Source organism: Anser anser (assembly GCF_964211835.1).
Source record: "Anser anser genome assembly, chromosome: 19".
Classification (NCBI taxonomy): Eukaryota; Metazoa; Chordata; class Aves; order Anseriformes; family Anatidae; genus Anser; species Anser anser.
The window spans coordinates 11,573,337-11,597,581 of record NC_139740.1 but is presented as its reverse complement, the minus strand read 5'-3'; the positions used below and the strand labels follow the sequence as shown (position 1 = coordinate 11,597,581).

At 37.0% G+C, this 24,245-nt stretch overlaps 2 protein-coding genes across 6 annotated transcripts in view; one reads left to right on the top strand and one right to left on the bottom strand.

Moving 5' to 3' along the window:
- Positions 1-5,275, top strand: part of SMURF2 (SMAD specific E3 ubiquitin protein ligase 2) — a 66,339-nt gene extending 61,064 nt beyond the window's left edge. For all 3 annotated transcript variants that reach the window (XM_083805362.1, XM_083805363.1, XM_083805361.1), the window contains exon 19: positions 39-5,275. In XM_083805362.1, coding sequence (XP_083661488.1) covers positions 39-138 — 100 coding nt within the window. In that variant the 3' untranslated portion in view covers positions 139-5,275. The remainder of the gene's footprint in view (positions 1-38) is intronic.
- Positions 5,276-5,821: 546 nt separating this feature from the next.
- Positions 5,822-24,232, bottom strand: CEP95 (centrosomal protein 95). Of its 3 annotated transcripts, none has more exons than XM_083805358.1 (22): positions 23,960-24,232; positions 22,516-22,644; positions 21,379-21,486; positions 20,297-20,410; positions 19,464-19,572; positions 18,902-19,011; positions 17,787-17,918; positions 16,710-16,924; positions 16,210-16,279; positions 15,500-15,546; positions 14,122-14,243; positions 13,693-13,825; positions 13,390-13,504; positions 12,373-12,548; positions 12,014-12,106; positions 10,916-11,066; positions 9,306-9,466; positions 8,383-8,457; positions 7,734-7,886; positions 6,427-6,573; positions 6,265-6,336; positions 5,822-6,193 (listed from the first exon to the last, which is right to left on the bottom strand). In XM_083805358.1, exons 1-22 carry the CDS (start codon positions 23,979-23,981, stop codon positions 6,017-6,019), a joined length of 2,631 nt encoding a protein of 876 aa, XP_083661484.1. In that variant the 5' UTR covers positions 23,982-24,232; the 3' UTR covers positions 5,822-6,016. The 3 variants fall into 3 exon arrangements, with proteins under 3 accessions (XP_083661484.1, XP_083661485.1, XP_083661486.1); XM_083805359.1 differs by having other exon boundaries at positions 13,693-13,822; positions 23,960-24,229; XM_083805360.1 differs by lacking the exon at positions 23,960-24,232 and adding an exon at positions 23,471-23,946.
- Positions 24,233-24,245: the final 13 nt, after the last annotated feature.

Below are 24,245 nucleotides of genomic sequence, written 5' to 3'. Positions count from 1 at the left end.
AGTTGCAAACAATTGAAACTGTTGCTTTCTCTTTGCAGCTTTAACCGAATAGACATTCCTCCTTATGAAAGCTATGACAAGCTATATGAGAAGCTGCTAACTGCCATTGAAGAAACATGTGGGTTTGCTGTGGAATGACCCTTCACAGGCTTACCTGAGACTCTATTTATACTCCTGTCAGCCGGAAAGCCCTTCCCTCGCCAAGACTCAAGAAATGCTTGAAATACAGGAAACTTTCCCTTTTCTATACTAGGACACTGTAAGGGAAAGAACAACTTTGGAAATTTTTTTTTCTTCAAGAAAATAGATTCTGTGGTTCCTGCCATAGGATCATTCAGCTGCTATTAAAAACTAATATCTTGAACATACAGAATGCTGACTTTTCCTACATTTCAACAGTTAAGCAGTATTCTATACTTAAAGACTACTACTATTTTTGTAAAAGGTAATCTATTATATTTGCCTACCTGATTTCTATTCTCAGATACCAAGACACAACTTCAGCAGTCGGTACAAGTCACGTTTCAGCCTGTTTTAAATGTATGATACTGAACAGCATCTATACCTGCTATTTTTGGGAAAAAAAAATATTTTGGATTATTCTAACTTTGCATAAAATTGGCTGAAAGAATCATTAATCTTTTTAATTAAAGCCACTTACATGTTAACTGCGTTTTCTTATAGTAAAACATTATATTCTGCAATGTAAATTCAACTTAAATGTTACCACAGGGGGCTTTTTTTCTATATTTTTTCAAGCATGAATTACAAATAATGATGTTTTGGGGTCCTATTTATATCACTTGTCAGATTCCTTAAAATTTCTAGTATGAGTGACAGATACTGTATTTGGTACAGTATTTGTGTTAACATGTGGAATAGACCTTTTTTAATGAACAGTAGACATTTTGATTTTTTTAAACAGCATTTTTCTAACAAGTCTGTCAAGAGTATTTTTTGTTGCTTTTGACTTTAAACACTGCATTTTTCAACTTTTTTAGCATGTTGATGAGGTAATATTTGACAGCAGAAACCTGTTTGCAGTTCATTTCAGAACCCATCCTGTCCAGTCGACCAAAGTTTGTTTGAATGCAGCCAAATCACATTATATCTTTGTTGATGCTAAAGATTTATCAGGTAAAACATATTTTAATCTTTGTCTAGCTGCTCATGACATGTGGGTTTGTTACAACTAAGGAAAAAGGCGATAAAACAAAAAAAAAGATGTATTATCTAAAATGTGTGATGTGCTTTGAAAATAAGGTTTCAAAAGCACATAATTTATTGATTGTAGGGATGGAAGTAAGTATATATATGAATTATAACATGGGTTGATCTCTTCAAAGGGGAATAAAATGCACTACCAGTAGAGGGAACTGAATTTTGAAGTAAGTTTGGGAATTCTCAGTTAAGATCTATGTGATCTGTTCATGGTGTGTAGATGAATCAGTCTGCTTACTAGACAGTGGCATTCTCCTGTCAGTGGTGAGAATATTTGGAATAAGTAGCATTTTTTCCAATCAGTGTTGTTTTTTACCATGGGTTACAATTCACCATCAAATCTGCACTACTTTTTACACTGCCAATAAGAAGAAAGTCAAGGGTATAGAAAATGCTGAAAGAATGGGACGTAAACAGCTGTTTTGTTCTGCAGTGTACGCCACACCGTGAACTAGCTAATTTTCTGTTTCTTCTATGGAGCTTGAACTTAATTTTGTTCTGCCAAATCTGACTGCCACAGTGAGTAAACTACTACTGGATGTTGTGTATTAGAATAGTGGGCAACAGACTACTTCTTAGAATTGTGGTAGGAATCTGGTGAGCCAAATCCACATATTCATTTGATTATATATATATTTTTGTACAGCTGTTGCTTCCCAGTTCTGGGCTGGCTGCAGAGGTGAGGCTACTTAAGGATGTAAACTTAAAGCCAAGAAACTTGCTTTGACAGCCAGGTTTGATGTATATCAGACACTTCTTTCTTAATTTCAAGGGACTATTGCACTCTTAAAATGGCTGGTACCTTTGCTTATAGTCGGAATCCCTAATTCAAGGCTTTCAGGTAATAATATTACCAGAGAAGCTACCACTACGTTTGTCCAGGTTGCCCGGGAGAGCAGAGTAGGATGTTGCCCAGTGTGTTTTTATTCGTTACTGCTGCCTGTGGTTGGGGACCACTGCTTTAGATATGCCCACAGACCTCTTCTCACCCCAAGTTTGGAGGTATGACATGAATTACTCTTTACAGAGACTATTCTTTTTTGACCACTGTTCACAGGATTAAAGTCTCCACTGTTGTGTAAGGGATTTCATTCTGCTCTTGCTCAGGCTATGGCTGCAGCCACCCTGATCATGGAAGCATGAAAATTCAGTTTGATCCAGTCTTTGGGAGAAGTTAGGGCTCAGTTGGCAGTTCCAGGGAGAAGGTGTGCTGTTCCTTTTGCACCAGACAGCCCACCTCAGCACTATTTAAAGACCGTGTCTCCTGACCACACCACCTGTACCCACCTCCTAGGAACCTTCTCCCTGTCAGCCTGCTTAGGCTGGTAAGTGTATTGAGCACATGGTTATGGCCACCCTTATGACAAAAAAGCATTTCTGAGGACGGGGTAGATGAGCTCTGCAGAATGGAGTGGAGATCAGCTGATAAATACCATTCATTTTCACAGCAGCCTTAGCAGTACATCCGTTTTGTTCTACCAAACATTTTGGTATGGCATAGAGGTGTTTTTTAGCTGTCTCAGATAAATATTGTAAATTTAATATATTATAGGCAAAACTAGATAAATCTACGTTTGACTTCCCATAGCTGACAGATGAGGTTGAATATACCAAGTATTTTGAGTGCCTTTCTACCTTCATGACTGAGAGCTTTAACTCAAAGCACCTCATCACCTAGTCATGTTTATCAGAAAATGTTAAAAGGTTCATTCCTTTGCAAAATTTTGTTTCAAGGTCATGTCAACTACTTTCCCCTCAAAAAGGTGCTAAGCCTAATATTGCATTTTAACCTTGGACTTTCACCCCATGATTAATGTGAATATTTATTTCAATGTGTCCCTCTTACTGGGTTTTACTTTATCCAGTCTTTAGTTGTTTTAGAGAGATGTCACATCATGGTTTTATGCTGTTGCTTTTCATTATGAATGTTTAATTATGAACAGTGACTTTTGTAGATTTCAAATATACAGTACACAGTTGAGTTTCAGAGGATTTAATTTCTCGGTGTAAAGAGTTTTGTAATGGTGCTTTGTACAGTATGTATTCTAATTTTTTTGCACATAGTTTCAGTTTCCCTAAACTGATTTATTTTTACCAAATTTTTGTGTTGTACTAAAGTCCAGAGCACACAAGCTGTTTTTAAATTCTTGTTCTACAACACTACATCTGTATTGAACTTCTGGTGCGTTTAAACTAGCTGCATTGATGGAAGTAAAAGCTTTGCTTCTATATCATAAGTATGCATCATACAGCTTCATGTAGCATGCTTCAGATTTTAAACAGCACCATATAGTTAACAGGTGCCATTTGTTGTACTTTACACTATGTAGTAGGTTTCTGGCTCTACCACATCCTCAGAGCTTTGTCTGTAGCTGTAATTAGTTTATACAAGTGTAATTACTCCTCCACAAACTGACAGTTCTTAGTTTATCATTTCCATTGTATTTATTACAGAGTGTTTTAGCATTGATATCATTGTATTTTCACCCAGCTGTTACATGAGCTTTAACAAAAAAAAAAATCTGTATAAAATGGTTTTTAAGTACTTAATGTATGTACCCATGCAGAAGTTGAGCAATAAATTGTATGCTGTTTGCACTGTCACAGCATCAATGGTTTAAAAAGTTTTAAGTGTTTCTTAATTAAACATTAAAATGTAACACAAGTGTTTTTCAGTAACTCAGCTTTGTCTCAGGAGAAAATATTTAAACTCTTAGTGTCTTTCTACAGACTGCTATCTACAATAAGGATTGTGCTAAATGGCCTAGCTGAAAAAAATGGTCTTACTTTTGGCTCTCATGTTAATGGTGTATATGTGTTTCTTGGAAAGGACTTCATCTCAGTGTTAGTGAATGGATGTCTCCTCCAAAAAGTCAGCAAAAGCTAAACCACCTTCCTTAAGGGAAGAAAAGGATAAATCTTGTAAATACTTGTTAAATTTTAACAGCCTAGCTGGTAAATGTTGTCCCTTAAATAAAGAGAGACTTGAAATTAACCTAGTTTTTAGCAACTCCTTGCAAATGGTTGTTAAAGTCAGGGTGTTGTTTTTTTTTTTTTAAGTGAAGTATATCGTGCTTAAACTACCAGCTGTTTTGTTTAATCTGTAAAGGAAACAGTTCCAGTTGCTGTGTTTTTTTTTTCCTAGCAGATTTTTTCCCCCCAGGCATGAGACGTCAATTCACTCTGTTGTCAGTTCCGTAAGAGACACCATCTCATGGCAGGTTCTGACTATAAAATGCCATTCCACTATGTTTATATCACTTTTTGCAATAGGCAATTACCAGCAAGAACTCTTGTAGTAGCCTATTTAAAATTACTCTTTAGGTCAGCCTCAATACTGAGACTATTATAAAATTCCAATTTCCTCAAGCAGAGGAAAATATATCAGTAATGAGCTTTCCTAATTAGCAGTTTTTCTTTATGCAATTAGTTCTCAGTTTAAGTATTCACCTGCATATGTTTTCATCTCATAGGGCATGGCTGCTGAAACCTGAATTTTCTACTAAATATATTACAGCAGAATTAAGTGATGAGTCTGTGAAGATAGTTACAGTGACAATGTTAAAAACAGACCTTATAACCCTGAAGTAAGGTAAAAGCTGAATGCTGGAACTTCTAATTGCTACTGGCTCTAATGTCTTATGGCTGACAGAACTAGAATTACTCTGGCTCCCCCTAAAAAAAAATTAATAGAATATTTTTGAGAAAGGTAATGCAAGTACTCATTGCTTTAGTCCAAATAATCGGCTTCTAAGACAAAATAATAAAAAAAAAGACTAAAGTTGTTAGTGGTTGCCTATATGTAGGGTTACCATGCTCACCTTTTCAAGTAGACCAAGTAAAGCAAAATGTTGCTTGTTTGTGCCTTGGCTTTTGTAATTTTGAAACCCTGATATGAAATCCAGTAATCAAAACACCTACAAAAAGACCTTAAGAAGGCAGCACGCTAAATACAGGTGACCTAACATGTAGCCCTCTCCCAGCAGTTATTGTAAAAAAAAAAAAAAAAAGTTGCAGAGACTTAAAAATATGTACATAATTATTTTCAAGGGGGGGGACATACCATTTAAGACTGCCGTCCACAGGTCCCTCAAAGGATTCAGTTCTTGCAGAAGCTTGTATTTCACTGCTTCAGAAGAATTTTCATTATTTTCTATTTTAAGCGATTTTTTTCCCCAATATATTTATAATTTACATAATAGTCTTTTATATGGTTTGCCATAAATACCAGCAATTATAAAATACGGTCTTAATTGCAAACAGTATTCTGTAAAATAGGTAGCCTTCCCTTGATTAGTATATTAAAATCACTGATTTTTGTCAGGTTTATGGCAGCATTCTCTATCTCATCTTTCCAGAGGAAACGTGAAGTGTTGATATTGTTTTAAGGATCTACTTGTCTTTTTTGTCATCTTTCTAACCCAGTTACCTCTGATCAGTAGTGTTAGTATGGCTTTTTAATTCCAGCAGTAGAACTAGCATAAGAAAATAGGAAGGTTAGCATTCAACTGTTCCACTAAGCCAGCTTCACTAAAACACACTGACTTCATCCTACTACTTTTGTGTTGAGTTCAACATTATCTCAGCCTTGCTAAGAAGATAGAAAGTACTTTAAAACTTTATTGATGATCATAAAAGTGCTCAAAGTTCCAGACACCAGCAACTACCCCTCTGACACGTCAAAATGACAAATCTGGTCTTAGAGAACAACAGCTACACACCATCTTCTTGTTACAGCAGTTCTTAAAGATTCCCACCAGCTTAGCCAGACAGCTGCAGTGATATTTACCATGTCTTATGAGAAACTGCTTTTGCTATACTGAAAGGAAGCCATCTGAAGTCGAGATTTCAGTCTGTCTGCTTCTAGTTCTTGAAAAAAGGTGTCATCATCATTTTGCATTATTGCAGTTTGCAGTTGTTGTATTTCCTTTTCCATCCTTGATCTCAATTCTCTTTTTGTTTTCTGCAGCATCTGAAGAAAATACAGGTATTAGCCATATCACAGAAAGAAAGAAAACATCTATATAAAATTGAAATCCTTACTTGTGCTTGTGCTTTCTCTCTGGTTTGGATTTCTTGACGTTCTTGAGATAAAGCTTCTGCTAGCATGGAGAACTAAGCATAAAGAGTTTGAGTTGAAACAATTAAAGAAACAGTTTTTAGTATTTAAAATATTAACTGGCTATCTTTGCCGATTAAACTTACCTGATCTTTGTAATAGTTCTCCATGGACTCCAACTCATTTTGATGCTCTCTTCTTTGTTCAGCACGCATCTCTTGAGCATATGCTCTGAGGTCCTTTAGTCTTTGCTTCTGAATTTCTAAGCCTTCTTCAAATAAGTTTTTAAATATCTGCCAACAATTAAAAAAGCAAACAAAAATTTCCCAGAAACTTAGAAAAGCTTGGTTGTTTTTGGAAGCACTAAGCTTTTCTGAATATAAGGCTTAGATCAACCAATTTAATTTGAGTAAGATGCTTTTTATGTATATATTAACATTTTCAGCTGCTTTATCTCATGATGAAAGAATGATCACAAGATAGAGTCATTGCCTGTGAAAAAGTATAGTTAAGTATCTAGTACTGGTGGTACAGACACAGCTGAGTTGTATTGGTAATATTAATTTAGCTGGAATTTTTAGATAGAAGTACATTTTTCATCTGTTCAGTTAGATTAATAAGAAAGTGGCTAGAACAGCAAATTATTATAGAGTTCTAAAAACACTTCACAAGATATGACAATATAAGCCGAACTCTGAATGTGCACTGTGAATACAGCCCACCCTGTATTCTGTTGTCTAACTTTAGGACCTTCATCCAGATTTCCCGTAACAGGAAATCCAGCCTGTACTCAAGCTTTCCATTCATACAAAAAAATACCAGCCACACTACTGCAGAGCTTGAGAGGCACAGTTCTCAGATCGCTAACAATGAATTATGCACTAAACTTCTAGAATTTAACTTTAAAATGTGAAAATTGTGCATTTACTCCTGTAAAATATACCAACTATTTGCTTACTTTAGCTCTGATGTGCAGCCCTGAATAGAGATCATCTGTCAAGAAGTCCACTTTGTCTAACAAATGTGAATGTTTTTTTGATCAGTTTCCTTAACTGAAGATTTAGGTTATTTTCTTTGGAGAGTAGCTATAGGAACTTCTTAATTGTACTGTTTCATGAAACTTCATTTCCCCAATTTGTCATGTTACCAGCCCTGTTTTTCCATACTGATAACTGACCGTTTTTCTCCTTTGCTTAACCCCACCAACAATCCTTTCTTGTATTACAGTGGCCTGCCCTAAACTGTATCAGTGTTTCCAAAGAAGGAACCCTTTCAGCTGTGGCTTTGACTACCCAGCCACTTACTCCAGGCTCCTAAATTCTGTTTGCTTAACTTGCTCTCTGTCTACTTGTACCATTATCTCAACTACAGTAACGCAGGTTCTCAGCTCCAGGGTCCAACCAGTAGAGAAGAATTCCACACTTGAAAAGCAAGACAGACATCTTGTACTTACCCTTTCTTCCCGTGTCCTAGCCCGCATCATCTTGGCACGCAACTGGACCCGGTAATCTTCATAGTATTTCCTGGCTCTAACAATTTGTTGGCGTTTTTCTTTCACCCTATTCTGAGCCCATTTCTGTCGGCAGATACGTTGCTTAAATTCTTGCTAAGTGGAGAAAGTAGAGGTAAGACCACCAAGCTTTTAATAGATTTGCTGCAAGCAAAGCTTTGTTAATCATTTCTAATAAGTTGGGTCCCTTTTAAAGGACCTTCTCCCTACCCCAATTTTAAAGTTTTAAATTATAAATGCAGTGTAACCACCACTGATTTAGCAAAGTGCTGCCATGAACAGTACTATATAGTTAAGCAGCCAACACTGCAGTGGTTGCTGGTGTTTTTAACAATACCAGGAGCCTGAAATTCTTCCTCCTTGCATGTTCTCAGAATTTTACACTTGTAAGGCAACAGCGCAACGTAATAATAGTATTCCATTTGCATGACCTCAGTGGCCACACAGCAAGCAGATTGTGGCATTTGAGACCACAGCTACTCAAGAGACAAAGTTATAAGAAAATGCTTTCATGGACCAGGGAATATGCATTCTAGTTAGCTCAACATGCAAGTTTCCAAATTACGTAACAAATACCATTCAAAGAACATACCAGTCTCTTGTTATGGTCCTGATTTTTTTTAATAATTGCAACAAGAAGCTGATGCTTCCTCAGGGCTTGTTGAACCTGAAGGTTTTTTTAAAACAAACATACAAACAAAACCAACCAGTTACTTCCATCATTCTGCAGAACAGACATTTGTGTGTAGGAGTTCTAAGATAAATATTGCCCCTCTGCTATTCTATTTATATTGAGAGTTACCATGCATAAGGTAAACAACTTGTGTTGTGGATACCTTTTAAGCTACAAGACTGTTGAGAATTTGTACTTAAAACCTACAAACTTCTTTAAAAAAAAATCAATAAACTAGTATAAAAAAACATTATGTTCAAGTTGCTGGTTAAAAAAAAAAGTTAAGCCCGATTGTCTAGGTGTGTACATCCCCTATTCAACCAATCTCCTCATCTTAGGAAGAAGGTATTTCTTCCCTTGAACAACTGCTTCTCCTAGGACTAAATGAGTATTATTTGGCTCAACTTTATTCACTGTAGTTGCACGTGATGTCTTGTCAGAAAATAGGTCTAAGAAATCTTTAGCAGAGATTTTGTAAAACCTGGGGTTACAGTAATAAAAAGAGTTTTACTAAAGATACTGTACGCTGTGAATTGAGCTTGCTCCGATTTCAAGGCAGAGTTTGTCTACATTACTGATGGCATTGATAACAGTACTTAAAATGAACCTAGCTCATATCATATTTGTAATAGAAATGCAAGTCTAAAAAAGCAGTATCCATGTTCTGTATCTCAAAGCTCAGATATACATCCTTTCACATTGTGCTTTGGGTGTGTGTGTACCCTAGCTATGCTGCACACAGCATATATCATTTATTATGAAATACAAGCCGATGAATATTACTGTTCTGTGAGAAGTTCTGTCCTTGCTAACACTTAAAAGGTAAGAATAAGAATGCTCACCTCATTTTGGAGTTTTAGTCTAGCTCTGCCAGAAGCTGCCTTAAGTTGTTCAGTCTGTGCGAGCTGCTGACGCCACATTTTGTTCATCATGTGGTTGGAAATATGCAGGTGGGGAAACTCTTCCAGTAGCTGAAGCAGGAGGTCATCGTCTCTTACTTCCACTACAAGGTAAAGACAGATGTAAACAATAAATTCCTGGAGAATGCAGTTAGTGGTAAAGTCTTCCAGACAGTGTCAGCCTAAGTTACAAAATATTTCAAATTGAACACTGTATGCAACTACCACGCTGTTACTATGATGTCAACCTAAACCCAGAAGGACATAGCATCACTCTGTCAGAACAGCAGCTGAGAAAGTAAGTGGCTTTTTTTTTTTCCTGGTGAAGAATTGCTTTTATAGCTCAGGCTTGATTTCTCTCCCTCTTACCATGTTTAATCTGATTTAGACAGGTATCCTTTCTGCAAATGGTTCAGATGATCATTAATTAGCAATTTCTTTCTTTCCGTCTCTCTCACTGGCTGCAGCAACTTAATGCTAATATAGCAGTAGTTAGTGAGAGATCTAGATCAAATAAATAGGTGGAAAACAAACTGAATCATCACAGAATGGCTTGGGTTGGAAGGGACCTTAAAGAGCATCTCTTTCCAAGCCCCCTGCCATAGGCAGGGATGCCACCTACTAGATCAGGTTGCCCAGGGCCTCATCCCGCCTGGTTTTGAACACCTCCAGGGATGGGGCTTCCATAAGTTCTCTGTGCAGCCCGTTCCAGTGTCTCACCACCCTCTGAGTGAGGAATTTCCTCTTAACATATAATCTAAATCTCCTCTCTTTTAGTTGAAAACCACTTCCCTTAGTCCTATCATTATCTGCCTGAGTAAAAGGTCGTTCTCCAAACTGTTTTGCAACCAGCGTACTCATTACGTCTTTGATCTTGGTGGCAGGAAAAAGTTATGGGGAAATGAAACAAGCGGGTATTAACCAAGTACATGCCTCTTAAACACTCAAAAAGAAAAAAAAGCAGTATACCCTGAGCAACATTTGGGTACACAGATTATACCATGACCTTATATATAAGCATGCATAATGCTGTTTGACAGACTAAGCCTGTGATTTATGTAGGCTGTTCTTGGAATATCACTTGCTCAGCAAAACCAGTGGCAGTGTTACTGCTACAACAGTAGGGTCTTTTCCTACCAAACATTCTGCTCTATTACCTGCACATGGCTCAGCACCAGCCCACTCAAGCTACAGGCCCAATTTTAAATCTAATACATGTTCAGGGAAAAAAAAAAAAAAGGAAAAAAAAGACTGAGCTCAGAGTATAGTGGAGCAAGTACAGGAGTAGCAGTAATGGAAACAAGCACTGAAAGTAATCCAGGGGATTTTAAGGAGGTAGCAAATGGGTCACAGTTTTGAATTGTGCATGGGTGGTTTACATTTACTTAAAGCATTATCTTCCCTAGCAAAAATCCAGACATATGGAGGTCATAAGAAGGGGAAAATGCTACAGCTGACTGGTATATGTTGGACTAACGCCTTTATTCTTGGAGTTCAACTAATGCTTTCAAAGGATGCCAGTTTTCCACCAAGTATAGTTTTGCATTTCTTACTTGGAGCTGCTTTCTTTGGCTTCGCAGTCCCTCGTTTTGGAATCCACTGGCTGTATCTGGGATTCCAAGGTGTGGTTTTTCTAGAATAAACTTTCACTGGCTGAAGCATTTTTGGAGGTTCTTTAAAGATGTTTTCTTTGTATCCTTGTTCCTTAGGAGCAGATGTAAAACAGATGGAGAACAGGTATGAGAAGGGAAAGACTGATAGATCACATAGTTTGGATATCAGAACTTAAATGGCTTTGAAACTGTAGAATGAGAAATTGGACATACTGAATTGGATTCTCCAGAAGTCGAGAATTTACCAAACGCAGGCCAGGGTTCAAATAAAGGTTAAATCTCACTATTGCATAACCTCAGTTCTTCCGCAGCACTTAGCATTACCACAGCAGCCTATGGATCACTTCTGCAAAGGCTGTGAAAATGGCCAGTGTATCCCACATGAGGATGACACAGCTTTCCAGCATAAGTTCCTTGCTGTTCCAGTAGTATGCAAGTAAGTAGCAAGACCCCTTTTGCCAGAGTCATAGCAGTAGAGAATCATCCTTGCACAAAACGACTTTTACAGTAGCTGGAAAAAGATTATGACAATATTTTGTCATAATTACCTATAGTGTATGGGGGAATCCAACCGGATCAACCTAGCTCTTAGGGGGGCTGGGGGCAGGTATGACGAAGTACCTATCTGAGAGGGCCGACAATATCTCACTACTCAAACATTTTCTTGGAACAATCACTAGCACTAACACTACTTTTCAAATCATCATGAGTAGTTTAGGCCAGTCTATGGAAACTCTATCTACTTATTTTGCTTCAGTTCTTTAAATCAGAGTCTCTTGAAGTTATCACTTCATGTAAAAAGTATGGTGGTTAAGTTACCCCTAAAAATAATACCTACAAATGTTGAAACTTTAAAAACTGTTTGTCTTGGTTCTACCTATCTCAGGAAAAGCTGTCCCTCTGTTCACTATTTCAACAGTATACAGCCCAATAACTGACACTAGAGTCAAGGTGTTTTTGTACTCAAGACATGCACTGTGTCTGGATGGAACATTTAGACAAATTTTACAATAATGAGCACCATAGTGCATTACATACCATTTCCTTGACTTCTTCTCTGAGCTTGGAAATTCTAAGCCTCTCCCTAGCTTCATAAATTCTTAGTTCATCTTCATAAGCTTTAGCAACCACCTAGAAAGCAAAAATAAGAGGATTTGCAAAGCAAATAACCAGTCCATATGACTACGTCATTAACTTCTCAGTGTATGGGTCAAAGTTGATTCTTCCGCTTTTTTTTTCTTTTTGCTGCAAGATTTGGGGTCTACATCTCTTCTTAGCAGTCTACAAATACAGCAGTGCAAAATCACAAATGTCCGCAGTAAGTAAGGACATTCAGTTTTAATACTTTTAGTATAACTGCCGGTAAGAATAGCTGATAGGTCTAACCCTGAAGTTACCTTTGCTTCTTGTGTTCTTTCATCCTTTTCTTTTTGCAATTGGTTGCGTATTTTCCTCATTTGACCTTTTCCATTACTGTGAAGTACATCTAACTCAGAAAAAAGTTGATGCTGAGATGAGGGTGAGGACGGAGACAGGGATCGTGGCCTGATTGGGTACTTCGTATATGGTGTGTCTGTAAAGAGAGTTGTTTCAGTAAGTATTTAACTTGAAATGAAAAAGCCTCCAGCCACATGTAAGGAAAAATAAAGTTTGGGGTTTTGTTTTTTAAAAAAGGCGCACACACCAAAAATCTTTCCACAGCAGAGAAGTTCAAGTGTTTAGCACAAATTAAATCATAAAAATCTAAAGCCTTTGCCTTTAGGATTATCCCTGCCCTGAATCACGTGTTGGGGCGTGTGTAATAGCAGAAGTGTCAGGAGATATTTGAGATAGGAAAGAATAAAGCAGCAAAACCATTTGAAAGTAACTCAAGGTCAGAGACTGTCTGACAAGGGTCATAAACAGCTCCATCTTGCAACATGATGTTGTACATGTGGATTAGATCAAGTTATGTGATAGTTTTTTTTAAATCTCCTGTATATGTAAGGGTAGTTATATAATTGTATTACCACCAATACACACACTGCCCAGTGTAAGATAACTAGATGTGTATGTTGTGTTCAGTACCAAAGAAAGCACAGTAAAAGTGTATCGTGAACAAGCCCTCACTTTAAAATCGCAGTCCTGTCAAATGCACTTGTGTGTTCTGTCTCTTGCCCCACTTTCTTTACGCTCTCCACTGCAGCTGTATTTCTGTAAAGTTTTACCATAGCTACTTAAACCGTTAAATGCGAACTTAATTGTAATTCTATTACTGTTGCTCAGATTTGGATCTAAAACAGAAAATACAAGTCGAAGAACACAATGCAAAACTTACTGAAACTAGGTGTAGTTCAAGATATCAGCTTTGATGAGAAGGATTTTTTTTGATGTTCCTTTCCATCCTTATACTTAAGAATCAAAAGAGACACTACCTTGCTTAGTTTTCCTTCTGCGATAATCCATGACACTGTCACTGTGCTGAGACAGGCTGTCTTCATCTGTCAACTCCTCTTCTCTGGCATGCTCACCCAAAGCTCTCTTTAACATCTGTTGGATAGATTTGAGGTAAGAGGATGGGACAGGGCTCAGGTTCAATAGTGCATTCAAAATTTAGAACTGTCAAGTCAGGTGTTAACTGCAGATTTTCTTTTCATTAATATTAAATTTACATTCTTGTTGTTGAAGCTGTTACTTCTAAGGCCAGCTTGCTTGGATACAACAAAGATTTCACTTACTAAATCTAGTTCGTTTAACCTGCGAGAAAGTTTTTCTGATACTTTATGAAGCTCTTGCTTAGATAGATTTTCCTTTGTTGTTCTGGGAGAAAGAGACTCTTCAAGTGAATCTGTGGTAGAATTTTCATATCTGCTAAAACAAAACAGAGATTTCATTTCTATTCTAAAAACTTATAGATAAGCATTACCTCATACAATTCCAGTTCACTTTTTGCATAAGCACATTTTTATAGGATTAAGTAAAATCTGGTTGTGTAAATAACTGTATTTAAGAAAATGTGTGTATGACAGAAGTAGGAAAGATTTTTGTTAAAATTAACCTTTCACTGTCATGCAGCCAAGGAAGAAACTGCATTTAAAAAAAAAAAAGTGGTGGGCGTTGTATAGGGAAGTGCTTGCTTGGATCAGTAGAAGGAAAACTGAACTTGCCTTTTCTTTCTAGGCAGATGTCTTGATTGGGGTCTTGGAGTTTGTGCTACTTGCTCAGTGTGTAGTGATAATTTTTGATCTAAGGGGGAAGCAGATGTAGAAGTCCCATATACCCAAGGAACCTAGAAAAATGATTAAGTTAAGATTTCATTAAGGTTTCCATAGTAATGCTCAGAAATACCATAGATTATGGTAGTAGAGAGATCCTACAACAGCTTTTATAAAAGAACCATCTCAAATCATATGATCACATAAATATACATATATACATTTTATATATACTATATATAAGCATAAATAAAGTAGTTACATGTCCATGACCCCTGACTGAAGATACTGTGTTTTAGAAGATTAGATGTTTAAAGAAATAAGCTAGCAAAAATACAGATTAGTTTAAGAATTATCTAGCGCTAAACCATCATATCAGAAGAATCAAGTCTAGATATCAGCATCCCATTATACTACCTCACTAACTTGGGACTAATGCCAAGTAATGCAAGTAAGCTGAACGTCCCCGAGTATGAACTAAGCTGCAATTCATAGCAAACATACTAAAAGAAATCAGTTATGCACTTATGCCATTTAATTACAACAGTTCAGTATTGCCTGGTAATTGATCTGTTCAAACTGGCGTGTTCAGGGTTAGCATACATATACTTGCAAATACACCAATGGAAAATTAATTTTAAAGACAATGTTTTAAGTGGACAATGCAAAAGTAAAGACTGTTGAAAACAGCCTTTGGAACAAATGAAGTCTGCGAGTACCTCTTGTGGCTGCAGAAGGCAAAAAAAAAAAAAAAAAGCATTTTCCAGAGCAAGCAACTTCCTACACAGACATGCTTCTAACAAGCACAGAATGGCGTCTGCTGATGAGTTTGTAGGTTTTACATCATTCGATTTTTGAAAAGCAGGGGACAATACAAGGAAATAAAAAGCAAGTATACAATCAGGCAGCTCAGTGAGCTTTAGAATGGGAGCAAAATCTGAATTTTACTGGCATCCGAATAACCTCAGAAAACAAAAATTCTTACTAATTTAGAATACTGATACGCTTCAGAGAAAGGAAACGTCCTCTTGTGTTTTATACGTCTCTGAATAAAAACAAGATAACTAGTAACTGTTTCTTATGAATTGAAACACTATAGGTACTGGCATTTACACCTCTTGGAGCAAACACCTCCTGAAAGAATCGATGTGACTTAAAACTATGTGGTCATAGTACAACAAGATTGCATTACTAATTGTATAATGAAGCGAGAAGCCCAAAAGCAGGTTTGAAGAAAGCTCAGAAGTGCCACAAAGTAACAAAAGAATTAAGTGGGATTCCAAATGTATTGACTGAACTTCCACAAAGATGGTAAAGATGCAACATTTACCTTTGCCACATGGTTTTCAGCATCACTTGAGACCATCTTGTCTCCTGCTGCAGAAACATATGACAGGTAAGTGTTAGTTGATAGTGTAGACCACACTGTGCCTACTAATGTGGAGAACAACTATGAAAAAGATGTAATCCATAGCTTTTTGAACCAAATCATTTAAAGAACATAATGACAAGGCAACTGGGTTTACAGAGTTGTTACATTCATTTCAGTAATTTCTCAAGTTCTGGATTTTCAGTGTCATGGGAATGCTATGGAAACTAAAAAGGCAACCGGTGTCTCCCAGACAACAGAGAAAATAAGCACTGAAAACTAGTTTCTAAATCTTTTACACAATAGCAGTTAAGAACTTTTTCTTCAGGCTGAAAATGGCTTATATTTGGACCATGTTCCTCTGCTCAGAGTAAGCTCAGCTGTAGGAGTTATCTGCTGGAAGCAAATTCTGTAGCATAGGCATATCTAATTGGATTAACTAAGAAAGAAGTTGTACTGGGGACAAGTTATTTTTCTCGAGCAGAGTGAACAGCTTGAAAGTAATCTATTTTTTTTTCTCTATATAAAACAGATAGAAATATGAACTTGCGGCTGAATTTAAAAAAGATGCACTAGTAGTTTCAAAACCATGTTTCTCACAGTGTCGATAAAATTAAAAGCAACATTTGACAAAATAGAGTTGTTCTATAGGAAGCAAAATTCTCTCTCACCAGGGATTTTCCTTGATAGAGGAAGACTAGTACAAACATCTTCAGTTTTTTGTGTAAGTGATGTTTCAAGCTGAAAGAAAAATTGACCTGTTTTATATGAATTTACAGGAAAGTTTTGACAGGAAGTCGTACATTGGGTTTGTCCGAGCAGGGCAATCAATGCTGATTTTATTGGTAGCTATACAAAAAATGCAACTATAATTTTATTGTTTACCTCACTGTTAACTGCGCAGTTACATTGATTGTGGAGATACAAGTATATCTCCATATATGATTATGGAGATGCACATATATGTATCTCCATGCATATAATATAAACACCCCCCTCAAATTAACTTCCTGTCTGGACACTCAGTGACGAATGAATCTAAAACCCATTTTTAGATACATTCAGAAATGTTCTTCAGGGACCAATTATTCCCATTCAGCAAATATACTAGACAGTTTTAAAATGAAAGCAGTATTAATTAATAAATATCAAAGGATGGGTTTCTACTTACAGTAGGAGTTTCCACTTCTTGATAGTCAACCAAAGCTGCTGACTGGCTGTCTGAGCTCTGATAATCTCTCTCCACAGGATCATGAGATCTGGCTTCAGCAGGCTGAAACGGTGGTAGCAAGGGAATAGCCTGGCGTATAGGCTCCCCAAGTTTCTTAGCACTGGAACTCAAACCGTCTTTTTGAAGTTCATCAGTATGAATAAACTCCATTGATCCTTAAGAGACAAATATAAAGAACTTGAAGCATTATTTAATCTATTGAAGCAGAATGTTATTTTTTTAATATATTCTACACATATCAGATGGATGTTTAAGTATCTAATGTTAACTACCATCTTTGCTGGATTACATAGAATAGCGCTGTAAGAATTTTATGCTTTTCTATGGTACTTTCTTTCTCTGTTTACGAAGTTGCATAATGCAGGCCCTCCCTGTTTTACCACTTCTCTAAGGGCATCATGTTTTTCCACGACTGTAAAACATATTGTTCTCATACTTCAAGAGTGTAGCTATATGCCTACCTGGTAAATAGCTTTTGATTAGGTGTTATTTTCCCCAAAAAGATGGTCATTTGAGACACATGCTGGGAAATTCCTAACAACTTGCAGGAATTCTGAGTATTAACAGAGCTATACTCATTAGAGGCCAGGTACAACTGAAGATGGCTGCCATCTGTCAGAATGATTCACCCAACACAACCTATCCATAACTGTCCTTAGGAACAGCATGAAAGCCCCCTGTAGAACATGATTTTGGATGCTAGAATCTTCCAAGAAGACTTTTTACTTTCTGTATTTCACTAATTGAACCACAAAAAGGGAAAAGAAAACAAAAAACAAAAAAACATAAGCTGAAGCTGAAACCTAGGTAAGCAGAAATACCCTAGATTACGTGAACTTCAGCCTCTGGGACAATAAAATATAAAGCATAACATTTCTGAAGAACTTGATTTATTTATTTATTTTTAAAAACATAGCTAGAGCACTTCTAGCCATGAGTAAAGCTCTCCTCCACGTTCCCTTAGTTACATGCCTTAGTCAAAATCAGGTAGGTTAGATGTGGAGACTGGGTACTTACCATCTTCTTTTTCCTTCACAATGGCCTTTTCAGTTTGAGAGAACTGTCTAGATACTGTTGCAATGACCCCTGAGTTTTTCGGTTCTTCTATCCCCTTCATTTCTGCTGATAACAATTCAGGAAACCGGAATCCTAGAAGTGGTGTTTGAAAAAGATCAAATTAAAAACCATAAAAGCATTTTGTTATGAGATGTTTAGACAGACAACTTTCGTATTAGGTATTATAAGTAACTTGACCTCAGCAATCCATACTGTGACCAAATGGCAAGCATTAAAATAAGTCTTAATTCCTTAATTCCTTAATTGCCTTAATTCCTACTTGTAATTCCATTCTCTAATACTAATTCACAATATTTCTTTATGCTTCCCCTTGGAAAAATTAATGACCAACAGGAATGTTACTGAAATAGGAATGGGCTCCATTTAAACGATTTGCATATTATTTGTTCCAGAGCCATCCATAATATAACTAAGTGACCCACACTTCTAACATCTCCTTTAAAAATGAACTTAAAATTGCCATTTTACAACTTTAAATAATACTCTACACTGCAAATTAAAGGCTTCAGAAATCTCTTAATCTTCTGGAAAAAAAATCTTTGTAGGGAAGACTGAATTAGAAGTCAAACAACAAAACCTTTATTCAGGTAACGTAGCTCAGCAGCCATGAAAAAGTCTCAAATGCCTACTCTAGGAAATCTGCATTCTAACTCCAACAAGATCAACTGCAGGTAGGTACTTTGCTTACTGTATGATTGGTGTGGTTTTTTGTTTGTTTGTTTGTTTTTTCAAAACAAGAATTTAAGATATTATTTGTCTGGAATAACATTAAATAAAAAAGCTGAAAAGTACTGCTACCTTGATACTACATAAGTTATTTAAAGGCTACACATTGTTCTTTAAATGTGTATTTCTATATATGCATAAGTATGACTTATCATAAGCATAAATACATAAATTTGAGGGAAGTTTCAAAAGAAAGGGAAGCTTGATTTTGTTACTTATTTACTGCAATTCATTGACACATTTAAACTGCCTAACAGTTTTACTATCTGCAAAGCCTAGAAATGTTACTATAGATTAGTTTTAAAAAATATATATTTACCCAAACTCACCTTCCCCTCTCTCTGAGAATGAATGAGCAGTATCTCCAAGTCTAATTAATTCACTGGTAGATTCTGATCCATCTACATCATGGGACGGAATGAAAAGTTCTGACTGGGAACTACAAGGAACATGAAGTAGTAGAATATTTACTCTAAATTTTTTGTCTTTGCCTCTTCAGTCCACAAGGTGGAGCTGCAAAAGAGTCCCAACTCTACTTCAGTTAGCTTCTATAGCACAGGACACTAGAGGCCTGCTTCCACAAAACAAACCAATGTAGAAGTCACGAAGATAGATCTAATGCAGTTTAACTAAAATGCAATCATTTAAGACTGAGACGAAGTTTTGAACCAGTCTCATTTCACATGTAAAGTAAGCTTAAGGGAAACAAAATGCCATCAGCATTCTTCATAGACAAAAAAGTTCTAGACGTGTCTTGTTGCCTAACTAGAAAGATGTAATTAGTGTATTTCCTACTTGCATAGTATTGAAAACTACTGGCTGCTCTATAGATATACAAAAACAATAGTCAATTACTGTATAAATACTTTAAGTATTCAAAGTTATTCTTACCCTGAAACTGATGAAAGTTTTGAAGGCAACGTAAATTGACCAGCATTGCTTTCCAGTTGCTCTGGAGATGTAATTTGAATTTTGTTATTGGGCAGCTCATTTATCTCATCTGTTAATAATAAAGAGGCATTATTTTTCAGGAAAACTAATTCTATGTATAAACTAATAGATATTATCACCAATATTATCAAAATAGTTTAAGAGTAATAAAACATTTTAAGGATGATATCTAAAATGATGACCTTTCTTCTTCCTCAGAATTAAATCCTGTACCTATAACTAGAAAAATCAGAGCCCCTACCACAAGAGTGAAGCAGAAAGATTACGTTCTCCAATTCTCACCTTTTAACAAGTTTTGGGAAAAAATAAATAAGTTTATTTTCATAATTACTGCTCAAGAAAACACTGAATGTAGTTACTCAGTTTGGCCTCCAAATTCAGCCCTCACCCCCTGTGGTCAGTGTCAGTCTCTCTCCTCTTCTGCATTGCCATGGTCATAAAGATAGCAAAACCACCAAAGAAATCTTTGTTACATTAGAAATACTTATTTGGATCCTGGGCACCCCAAAACAAGGCTTCAAAAAGCTTGCATTTTCCAGTGGTAATCATTCCCTGTAGGTGCTATTGAGGAGAACAGCAAAGGAATAGTTTTTATCTATTCTGGGAGCTGTGTTCCATCCATGAGTACTGAACTGTGAAGAACTCTGGTCATGAGAACTTCAAGCCCTTGGCAAGCTAACTTGATAGCAGACAAACAGAAAAAAGTAAGCAGCTGTCCATAATATTGTATTATCAGAACACAATACCTTAAACTGGGACATCTGTCTACTCACCTCCGTTCTGAGAAGAAGATTCACCAACTTCTTCTGTAAGATACTCTAACAAACCATCAAATATTTCAAGGAGGTTTTTGATAGATTCCCTTTCTCCTTTCACGATGTTCTCACCTTAAGAGAAGAAGGTACCGCCACATGTTAATAATCAATACTTCTACTAATTATTAGAATAAAAATTAGTTTGAATTTTTTTTTTTTTTTTTTTACAGAAAAGGAGTTTTCTGAAGAAAGGAAATTCTTGTTAAGGTGTCAGCTCAAAGAAAAGCTGGTCGCTTATGTATGGCGATATCCATAAACTTAATATATCTTAAAAGCATCCTAAAGTTGCATATTTTCAGTTCAACTAATCATAAGTTTACTGCTGCTACATCTACTTCCACAAAAAATAATAATAGTACATATATATATATATATATAAAATACACAGGGATATTCTCAGAGATAGACACTATTACTATGCACTTATGCATGCTAGCTACAGCATCAACCAAGCCTATGGACTGGCAGGAAGAATTACAAATACCAGCCATACTGTACTGTACAGGTACCAAGATAGAAAGAGGTACTTCATGTCAAGCAGTTTTCATTCCTTGCAGGCTATGTTATTCAACGCTATATATATGAATACTCAATGAAAGTTACTCTGTGCAAAGGACAGACACAACATGGTCCAAATCTTTTACACACCAAATATTAGAATTTGATATCAAGTTTGAAATTCAAGGCTCAGGTTTTAAAGCTCAGTCTCCAAGCTTAACTGTAAAATTCTATGATTCTGTGAAAATACTGAGCCAGTGAAAACTTCAGGTAGCACTTTAGCAGACAAAGTGAGTATTATTGTTAACTTTCATGTTTCCTACAAATCTATGTTATGCAAGAGGACTCATATTTATTCTTTACTTTCTGTTTAAGTGTATAACCTGATGTCCACAGCAAGGGTTTGGTGTTTTGATGACACTCACTGCAGGTGAAAAGATCTTGCTGTATGACAGTATGCTTTGTAACATATGATTCTTATAGAGCGTTCAATTAAAACAAACATTCAGCTAGTGCTTGTCAGTATTAAAATGAACACTCACCAGTGATATGTGACAAGCTGACCTGCAAGTAGTCCAGTGCTAGAGAATCTATTACCGCTTGTACATTATGTGCGTCATCCTCTTGACTTCTAGGAGTAGCTATGAAATCTATTTAAAATAAATGCATACATTTCAGGCTATCTAAATGGATAAGTTTATTGCTGATATTTTTACTAAAATATTTTTACTTTTAAAATACTAACTTGTAAGTAAAAATTACTTGTGTATTTGGTAAAAAGCCCAATAATCATATGGTTGTATGAAATCTTTAATAAACACTGAGCACAAACATAGACTATCCACTGGAAGATGTAAGGATTTTATCAGGTGTGATACTGAATTCAAGAATAGAGACTAGTTACATAGTTTTTCTCCTTCACTCCTAGCAGACATATCCAGTGAACATCCTTAAATTTGAGTTGCAGTTTACCCTAAGGTCTTTTCCTTCTCTGTCAGCAACTAGCGGGACAGTATTGTATTCTACTTACAACAACATTAATTATTTTTAGTTTTGGGCTTATATTAACAGAACTTCTACTTACAACAACATTAATTATTTTTAGTTTTAGGCTTATATTAACAGAACTTCTACTTCCAATAGCTGGCAGTTAGGTTAGTGCTATTAAATCTCCTGCAGCAAAGACATGCTTGATGCTCCCCAAACAAAATAGTTTACCATAAAACAAACAAATATGTAAACGTATAGCTCCTGAACAACTGTCACTGAAGTAAAATGGACTCGGGCTAAACAAGAGTTAAATTGCAGTTTCTCTGAGCAGACTAGGTATTAAGCATTTTATAAGAACAGGATTCGATAGTAACGCTGCTTTAACAAGAAATGAGTCAATTCACACCCTTCACAGGTATTAGCTTCAAGGCATAATTTTCATTAGAAAACATTCTACTGTAGCTATATTACTGAGCTTTCCTTGCAGCTGCTGTTAATAGCAGTAAAAAAAAAAAGCCCGTGTTACTTAAATCTGTTCAGAGAGTTACAGTCTTATATGTTTGTCTTAGAAAGGATACAATACTTTAAAAATCCTATATATGTAATAAACACATTGTGCAAACTTGAATTTGTTCATTACAAAACATGCAGAGACAAGAAAAAGCATGTTTAGAAATTAATGTTCCCACCTGGTACTTTTTCCCCCAAGATTGATTCATAAAGACGAACAAACACATCAGCACCACATTCCGAGAGATGCTTTATGTGCTGGTTTATGTGGCAGCGCCTTAAAAGTTCATTGGCAACATCAACCCAATCTATTAAGAAGTAAAACAGATTAACAACAGAACTGAAAGATACAGAAATAAATACATGGTTAGTTACAGTGAAAGAAGTGTTTTTGACTCCACCATACATGGTTGATCACAATCATGCTACCTCAATCACCCAAAGTATCGAACCCATGCTATGCTTTCTGTCCCACACCCGATTTCCTCCACCCGCACACAGCGTGAGGAATGGCACACGCCGCTGTCTGCTTCAAGTACACAGCTGTGACACAGCTGGAGCGGAGAGCCAAAGGGTACTTACGTACCACAGACTAGGCAGGCATTTTTTCTCCCTAATAAAGAAAAGCAAATTTTGATCTGGATGCGTAACTAGGAATTCCAAACCTTGTACAACATAATAAAATAAGCACTGATGTTCCTTTATAAAGAATCAGAAATGACATCTACTTATAAAAAAAAAGCACACATCTTACAAACCCAGTTTTTCTCATATCCTTAGGCTATGATAACAGTCCTAACGTACGTATATTTCATGGGAGTTTAAATTCAAGGACCACTTTTCTTAGTTTGCTGTTTAGGGATTACAAGAATATGGAGCTACTTCACTCCAATGGGCACTGGAAGAGATGGATGCACACAGAGCTGGATTTTTCCACAAGTTTTGAGTACTGAATTCAAAGTGCTCTGAGGGACATGCTTTCTCTACAGATTTTTTCCTCACCACCCAATTCAAATATCACCTTGGAAGAAAAAGTCTTCATGTCTATGATATCTTACAATGTTTTTCCCTAGTTGTTGCTTTTGCAAACAAAACAGTGTTTTTAATAAAGTACTGTCAAAGACTTTAAGTTACCAGAAAAGTGGTAAGGCATTTTTTGAAGACAAAAAAATGCATGGTTACTACAACAGAGACTGCTTTGTACTGTTTTTCTTATATAGGCAGGAAGAATAACTTTGCTGTCTCTTCACGTAGTTCCGGAAATCACTTTACAGTAACATTTTAATAACTTTTTAAAAATAATAATGAAAGGTTCGAGGAGCATCTACAGATCAGACGGGCAAGCCCTAGAAAGCCTCAGCTACCGTCCACCTCCAGCTTTATCTGTCTGAACTTGTCGCCAGACAAAAGTGGGGGGAAGGCTACCAAACGCTTAAAAATCCATGACACAAGATGAAAAAAAAAAAAAAAAAAAAAAACCATCTTTAAGCAACGTGACGTCTGAACGGAACGGAAGGCGCTGCTATAAGGCCTAGAGGTGCCTCAGCCGTGAGGCCAACCTCACCGCGAGGCCCCTCAGGAGGGGCCCGCGGGCGGGAGCCGGGCTCCCCCGGCCGCCCCTACCTGCCCGCTCGGCGCTGCCCATGGCGCGGCCCCTCAGCGCCGCCCGCCGCCAACGGCCGCTGCGCGCTTCAAACGGCGCCTCCCGGCAGGCCCCGCGCTCAACGAGGCGGGCGGGGCCTGGCGTTACCGGGCGCTGTGTGTGTACGGGGCTGTGTGTGTGTGTGTCTGTGTGTCTGTGGGCTGTTGTCGCAGAGCCGGTCGCCGTGGAAACGGAGCGGGGGGAGCCCGGGCTGGAAGCCAGGCCGCAGGGCGGGGCGCGGTCCCTTCTACCCCCATGACCCCCCCC

What these genes read in the sequence shown, in the direction of transcription:
- CEP95 (XM_083805358.1), bottom strand. Translation starts at nt 23,981, where the DNA reads ATGGGCAGCGCCGAGCGGGCAG. An exon ending in ATTCTCAGAGAGAGGGGAAG is followed by an intron (nt 17,919 to 18,901) that starts GTGAGTTTGGGT and finishes CACCACTTCTAG; the next exon opens with GATTCCGGTTTCCTGAATTG. An exon ending in AAGAAGTGGAAACTCCTACT is followed by an intron (nt 16,280 to 16,709) that starts GTAAGTAGAAAC and finishes TTTTTCTTTCAG; the next exon opens with CTTGAAACATCACTTACACA.